General features: G+C 37.3%; 2 protein-coding genes across 2 annotated transcripts in view; both read right to left on the bottom strand.

Moving 5' to 3' along the window:
* Positions 1-7,974, bottom strand: part of LOC134750032 (putative metabolite transport protein HI_1104) — a 397,448-nt gene that overhangs the window by 307,095 nt on the left and 82,379 nt on the right. The gene's annotated exons all lie outside the window — the stretch shown is intronic.
* On the bottom strand, positions 63-6,029 carry LOC134750039 (putative odorant receptor 85e). Its single transcript, XM_063685123.1, has 8 exons — positions 5,434-6,029; positions 4,814-4,939; positions 4,148-4,374; positions 3,993-4,026; positions 3,627-3,754; positions 1,621-1,710; positions 630-785; positions 63-385 (listed from the first exon to the last, which is right to left on the bottom strand). The coding sequence occupies exons 1-8, from the start codon at positions 5,897-5,899 to the stop codon at positions 329-331; spliced, it is 1,284 nt and encodes a 427-aa protein (XP_063541193.1). The 5' UTR covers positions 5,900-6,029; the 3' UTR covers positions 63-328.

Consider the following 7,974-nt stretch of genomic DNA (forward strand, 5'->3'; position numbering starts at 1 on the left):
ATTTAACGTAATGAGAAGATGGACTTGCAAGTCCATATGAGTGTGCGTGTGTGTAATATGTGTGTGTGTGTGTGTGTGTGTGTGTGTGTGTGTGTGTGTGTGTGTGTGTGTGTGTGTGTGTGTGTGTGTGTGTGTGTGTGTGTGTGTGTGTGTTTATGTTCCTAAAACATTTTGAATTAAGTTTTCTGTATCATAATAACTCTTACATTTTAACCAGTTTTTTATTTTATTTTGGTATTAAGAAAACGTAATAGGGTAGATATTTGCTGAGAGGGTCGAATGAACCCGAGTTTGAAGTTAAGCGACACAATTTAACTTATGACTAGAGCTAGCGATTGTTGACTCTGTCTAGTAGTGTGTAGTAGGAGAAAGAAGTTTTGATTATCTGAAAAAAGGTAAAATACTAAAATTGAAATTTTTATTTTGCAAGGAAAAAATCTTATTTTGACTGGGAATAGGCACATTTCTATTCCTATCTATGCCCGGCAGGGATGAACGGGCATACACCTGATACACCAAATATTTCACGTAATCTAGGGGCAAACAGTATGTCATAGTATTCGCTCAAATCTGGTTAAAATGTGGAGCCTGAGAATAATATTTTCATCATTCAATGCATCGGTACTTACACTAACAAAAGTATGCAGATCCATGGGCAGGTACCGGCCGGCGCGCACGATGACCGGCCGCTTGTTCGCCACCAGGATGTGCAGCACCAGCCGCCGCGCACGCACGCCCATGGCGTGCCACGCGCTCTGGTAAGCGGCTGTAGACACGCGACTTGCCTGGACACATACAGACTGGTTTTATCATGTTGTATGTGTTTCAAAATAACAAGTACCTATACTCTATTCGTATCACTATCACAACAGTAAGAAATATTATTGCCATTATTGGCGAGTAAAAGCCGCGTATCAAAGTCTAATAAGCGCCTGGCGCCTATGGCGTGCCACGCGGCACGCGCTTTTTTAAACGGCTGTACATGGTATAATAATATACTCCGCCTGGTACTCTCTTCCGAGACTCGTGAACCACGTGACTAACACAAGCCTACGTCATCGTGAACCTTTTAACAGCATGATCACGTAGGCTTGTGTCAGTCAGTTTTGGAAGAGAGTACCTTGATTTTATTATACCATGACGGCTGTAGATAGGCGACTCTCCACAGACAGGTGATCAGATGTTTGTCATGTTTTATACAATTAGCATGAGGCTAATATATATGAAGTTTATATTTGAACGAAATATTTTTTATTCGGATGTTTGTTATCATGTTACAAATGCATTTCCGTTATTAAATTATCATTGAATTGCTTAAAATATTAAAAAATAAAAAGTACAAAAATTTGCCCGCGAAAAGCTAGCTACAACTAAACTTGCCGCATACCTAATCTACGAAGCTTTGCAGCGCCATATTCGCTTTATTCTTACTGTGTTCTTTTTATGTATATCTATTGTCTTTGTGTTGACGAATAAACAGTCTATTCTATTCTTATATACCTACATATGTGCCTTAGACTTTACATATATGTGTACCTACAATTAATTAATTTTTGATTTCTACATTATCACTAACTAAAAGTGCTAATATTATTGCTAGATATTATGAAGTTTATTTACCTGCAAACTGATTTGACTGCCAAAGTAGCAATAAACACCTATATCCAAAGCTGTAGCGACCAGATATTCCACAGTAACTAATTCAATCTTCTGTAACAAAATAAATATAATATCGTCTATTTTTGCTCCAGAATGTCATAGCCAGATCGTAGAATAATAATTCGTACTTTCGTATTGTTTAGTTAGGTACACAGTATCTTGACACAAAATTGGACTGTTCCTACTAAACAGTGGGACAAAGATGAACGGTTTTACTGTAGGTTCGTGTTCATTATAGCAAAGATAGATATAACTCCGTAATAGATGGATACAGTCTAAGGAAAAAACGTGCCTCGAAAATCACGAAAATTTGTATCTCGATCAGATGGCGCCACTAGCTTTGGCCTACTCTCGTATAGAGGGCGTTGACGGTTTCGTTTGTTATTTAACAATTTTGACGCATATCAGTTAAAGAACATAGGTCAAAATCATAAAAATAATTAATGCAGATAAAAAAAAACATTTATCCATATTTAAATACATTTTATCGTATTTTTATAAATCTTCATTTTTAGTTTTAAAGTGTGTCGATAGATGGCAGTGAATTTACTGTGGTTACAAAATTTACTATCACAGTACCGCTCTATCTTATTATATCCTTTTTGATTATAGGTACATATTTACCTATACTCAAAACTGGAATTTAAGAACCAAAAAATGTGCCACAAGGTTGCCACTGCAATAAAATGTTAGTACAATAGTATTTTACTTATTTACAAAAGAATGTTAAGATTTATTTATTGGTAATTTTAATTTTATGATTTAAAGAAGTAATTGTATTTATAGTTGGTCAAGCAAATTTAGTCAGTAGAAAAAGGCGGCAAATTTACAAAATATTATTCCATAGAAAATTTTAATTTCGCGTCTTTTTCTACTGGCAAGATTTCGTTGACCAACTATATTTAGTATTACATAAATATAGTTTGTCAAGGGACTGTCTCATTTCAAACATAGACAGAGAGAATCATACTATCTTTGTCTTACACTAGTACTAGCACTAGCACCCAAAAGAAAAGTATAGTTTTTTTTGTTCTTATTTACTGACAAGATTTGCCTTACCAATTATGCAAACCGTCCTAACAAAAACATAAACGTCCGTGATTTTTAGTTGCAAAGCTAATATTGCACTTGCAACACTTCGGGTATTCATAACATTTGGTGCAATAATTTACGAACTCGAGAGTATAGCTGTGTCCCTACTTACGTAAGTAAAACTTACGAGTGTAATCCTGGCCCTGGCCTAAGAACAAACTTAGATGTAATTTATAAATTTAAGTTATGATTTAACTCTAAATCAGCGTTCCTTTTTTATCTTTGATGAAATAAACACGAAGTGAAATCGTGAATTTGTTCGTTAAAAATTTCTTGATGCCTGTTAAAAATAAATAAGTCGGCGACAAGTTTGTACCATTTCTTTTAACAAAAAAAGTCTTATTTATCAATAGTGATGAAGCCAATATAAAGCATAATGCAAAAAGGTTGGCGAATCCTGAAATGTTTACTTGACAGTTACATAATTGACTTTGACACTTTTGACAGTGACGTATCTGTTATAGATTTTTTGGTCTTGAATTCCAGTTTTGAGTATACTACCTACACAGTACCTTCTCGTACTGGACTAGCACTGCACGGGGTGAAACGTCAAGAATAGGAAGTCACTGGGTAAATTTCGAATTATTTATTTCAGTGTGTCTGCGGTTTATCATGTAGCATTTAGCAACATACAATACTACTCGAACATAGAGAATGTGGCTAATAGCCTCATAAATGGCCCTTATCTCTCTCCCGCTTACCACACTAGCTGCGTAAAGAAGGGTGCAGAGATGTAGCGTGACCTGGACAACCCTCAGAGCCAACGTCGATAGGAAGGCGGTTCTTATATCCTGATGTTATATACCTATTTCTTCTTCACTCACCACACTGGCCGTATACAGAAGTGTGCAGAGATACAGCGTGGCCTGGATAACCCTCAGAGATAATAACGGCGACACGAAGGCTTCGAACTTGTCCTTGTACGTGGCGACCACTTGACCGACGCGCGCGCATTCGCGCAGCGCGTCCTCTGTCGCGGCGTCGAACGCTGAGTCGTAGATATCTGGTCACATCAAAACGAAGGGGCTCTATAGACCTTGCAACAAATAGCATTCGATTTTCTCTACATCGCAGCAACTGATCGATAGATTGAATTCGTTGCACCTACTTAGTCGGCAATGCGTCAAAAATTACCTGCAGTTTTTTACAAGCTCTATAGAGCTCTACACGCAAAACGTGAAATAAAAGAAGACAATCAAATACAAAATAAGCAATATAAATTGCTTTAACACTTCACTTACCAAATTCGTTCCGCTGATCCAAAAAATAGGCGGTCTGCGTAAAACAAGATAAATATGAGTACCTATTCACGTACAGTACAAATTACAATCACTGCTTGTAATGTAGCATTCTTAGCAAATTGCTCTTGCATTGGTACCTACGGCTAAATACTTACTACTTTCTTATCATAATGATACGCCGAATCTTCCAAGTCTGCCTTGCTGTACATATAGTTGTGTCGCTCGTCGTCCACTATCCCAGCATAGGCTCCAGGATTTCGTGACAGGGCCTTGTGTCGAACTCCACTCTGTAGTAAGCCAGTGTAGCGTGTGTTTCGCACGCTACAGCAGAGCAGGTCCAACTGACCACAGAGCAGGATGGAGTTTGAGCCGAAGAATACTCCTAGAAAAATACATTGTAAACAAAGCAAAGGAAAAAGTGAGTTACTCAGTCTGGTGATCAGCTATGTCATCTCATCACATCACATCACATCATCGTTGCAAAATACCTTGTATCCGTCTCGTGCAAAGATTTACATAATACTTGCCATGCATTAGAAATAGTATATTTTCGATCAAAAGTTGGTAGCTCGCACTTCTGCACGATTTGCTCTTTAAGTCGGCACTCGTTTAAGCTGACTTCAAAAACCCAAAAACATTATATCTGTGGTCCTAAGCTGTACCGTTGAACCACTGGAAAATAAGTAGCTAACGGGCGGCTAATAGAAACAGCTGATAGGACAGGAAGGAATATTTCAAGCCATCATTGGTAGAAATCTACGTGCAGGATGTTTTTTGGCTGATGTGATATTAGCTATATCAGAATGGGTTATATGTCTGACCTAGCTGTCCGACAGCGAGGCCGATGAAGGCCTGCGCAAGGCACTGCTGCAGAAACGCCATTAGCACGTACGGGGTCCGTTCAGCGTCCATGTACGCCCAGTTCTGCAGGGGCTGATGCGTCCACACTGCAAAATAAGCTATAAACTGCGTCTGCACCTGCAGAAAGAGACTTGCTCTACTCCGAGGATGTACATCAAAACAACCCAGGTTCGAGTAGAGTCAACCCGAGATTGTCTCTGCGTGGAGGCATTCGTAAACAAGATATCAATATCAAGCAGCAATATTAGCAATAAAAGTAGGTAATAGAGATAACCAGGCCACCAGATACCACTAGGTTATTCTGCCGTTAAACTGTTGAATATAAAATGCGCTGATTTGTCTACAGGTGTTTGTGGCCTTTATCTGGTGTCAAGTGCCAGATTTTTTTGTACCTACCCCCAACATTCCGTTTGGCTTTGACGCTGCAAACAGCGTACGACATCAACCGGAGACAAAGGATCTACAGGAGATAGCTAGAGTACAAGTGTGTGCCATATAGTGTGTTCTGATACTGGCGCTCGAATTTGGATTATCAGGACAACAACTGATAACAAGACTATAAAATTAATTAGATACTTACAGTGAAAACCCATAGGCATAGCGACATACATCGTCACACTAAACAACGGAGAAGCCGTATACAGATACGCGAACTTCTTTGCAGACTTATAACTACCCTCCATCGTCATATTCGTCAAGCCTCTCGCCGAATGGAACTTGAAGTTCTCATTCATAAATTCTACTAAGTCATACAACTCTTCTTTGTATAAAGCAAAGTAAATGACGATGGCAATTGATGTTATCAAAGGTAGACCATCACCTATTTTATCCAAACTGCCCATCATATCAACCCATTCCGTGTACAAATTCACGATTAATGTTATCATAAAGTTTAAAGGCACAAAGAGAACTGAAGCCAAGTAGATATTGTTTAATATTATCTTAAATTCACTGTCGGTGTTGGGAAACCATTCCCAACAGCCAACTAATTTTAATAGCAGGTGCATGAAATGGGTGTAATCGGATATTTGATCTTTGGCGGCCATTTTGTTGACTGATGATTGATTGTGAAATGGACGCCGCTGATCAGGAAGGGCTTTAAATACTGAGGTTCTTAATTAAGTATGCAAACCTAAAGGCGTTTCCTCATTGGGGCTATGTAACACGTACAGTTATTATCATGGAGGCATAGTGTCTCTTTTAATATTACCTATACGTAGGTAGGTAGATAGGTAGGTATAATTAGGGCAAGTTTAGCTAGATCATGAAGGATTATAATAAATAAATGAAGCATATCATAATTTAATATCGCTTTACAGTTTACAATGAAGAAAACTACAAACGTGTACTAGCCTGAGGTTAAGTCGATAATTAACCCATTCTAAACTCAACTTTGACTAATAAGCGAAGCTTCAATTAAAATATTAAAGCTCTTCTACTAGACAAAGTTTGAGGGTTAATTTTCAAATGAGCATTTTTTGCTGGCCCAAGGCTATTCCAAATACATTGAACGAACAGGATCGTTATGGGTATATTTTCATTATATACTAGCTGTTTTATTATATATGTTATAAACTCATAAAAAATATGCTTATGTTCCTTAAGTATGTATTGTTTGTGATAAAATCGAATTTCAAACCCTAATAAAAATGGCGAATACTACCGCATGAGCATGACTACCGCTATTTCGCGTATCCAACGTGCGATTTAGCTCGGAAAAAAAATCATAAGGATGTAGGCAACGTATTATCAAATACTTGATATTTTTATATAAATAATTAATTAGAGAGGGTGCAATGCTGATGTATACATGAAAATGAAAAATTATTTATTTAGGTAAAATATTTAAGTAAGTATAATATACCTGTGACAGGAGACCCCGCTCTTTCCAGACAACATTTCTTATAAGTGTGTGTGTGTGTGTGTGTGTGTGTGTGTGTGTGTGTGTGTGTGTGTGTGCGCGTGCGTGCGTGTGCGCGTGTGTGTGTGTGCGTGTGTGTGTGTGTGTGTGTGTGCGTGTGTATGTGTGTGATTCTATGATTCAGATTACATCTATAATTCTAAACTGCAAAAGAAATGAGGGGGAGGGAGGTTAAGGATTTATATAAACCTATAAACCTTCCTCTTGAATCACTATCTATTTAAAAAAAAAACGCATCAAAATCCGTTGCGTAGTTTTAAAGATCTAAGCATACATAGGGACAGACAGATAGCAGGAAGCGACTTTGTTTTATACTATGTAGTGATAATGTGTTATTTATTAAAACCAGAAAAGCCTTTTTGTGGTTGTTCTGCGCGGCACTGTTTTTGTATGACTCAAGGGTACCTTCCTAAATCTGATTTGTCTATTGATCTATCATTACATTTTAATTAACGATACAATAGTACATTACTTGGGCTTCTAATCTTCAACGGTAGTGGACACAGAAACGGTATTTTTGACCGAAGAACAGTTAATCTTTTCGAACGACGTATTTTGGTATGGCCACTACGACATTTGTATGGGTCTTTATTTATTGATATACAATTGAAATAAAAATGTGTTTCATTATAATACAAGTTACCAATATGGTGTAAGAATGTTGTGTTTAATAAATACGTGAATCGGGTACATAATGTACGAAAAATTGTCATAAAACATTATTGTCGACATTTGTACGGCTACTTTGACCATACAAATGTCGAATATGACATACAAATGTCGACACAATGCCATACAAATGTCGTCAGGGTCTTACAAATCCTACAAAAATAATAAATATTGCCATACAAATTTTGATACAGCCATAAAATGTCGAAAAAATGCTATATACATGTCAAACACGCCTTACAAAGAGCTGAATAGTGCCATACAAATGTCGATATTCAAACGTCCATATCTAGCTAACTATAAAAAGTAGAGTAGTGCGGTAGTACTGTAGGAGTACAGTATATTTTTGTTGTTAAAAACCCTTCCTAAAACGATTACAAATCTGATTTTCCAAAAAAATGCCATACAAATGTCGAAAAAACACCCTCTTCAAAAATTTACCCTTGAGCACTTAAGGTAAGTGGTTGTAGCGGCTTTGCTAATTATTTTGTTAATTAGGTATTGTTAGAACTGGGAAGATGATCATAAATT

The sequence above is a fragment of the Cydia strobilella genome, chromosome 19 (assembly GCF_947568885.1).
Source record: "Cydia strobilella chromosome 19, ilCydStro3.1, whole genome shotgun sequence".
NCBI classification, from domain to species: Eukaryota; Metazoa; Arthropoda; class Insecta; order Lepidoptera; family Tortricidae; genus Cydia; species Cydia strobilella.

What these genes read in the sequence shown, in the direction of transcription:
- LOC134750039 (XM_063685123.1), bottom strand. Translation starts at nt 5,899, where the DNA reads ATGGCCGCCAAAGATCAAATATCCGATTACACCCATTTCATGCACCTG. An exon ending in CCTCGCTGTCGGACAGCTAG is followed by an intron (nt 4,375 to 4,813) that starts GTCAGACATATA and finishes GTATTTTTCTAG; the next exon opens with GAGTATTCTTCGGCTCAAAC. An exon ending in ATCATTATGATAAGAAAGTA is followed by an intron (nt 4,027 to 4,147) that starts GTAAGTATTTAG and finishes TGTTTTACGCAG; the next exon opens with ACCGCCTATTTTTTGGATCA.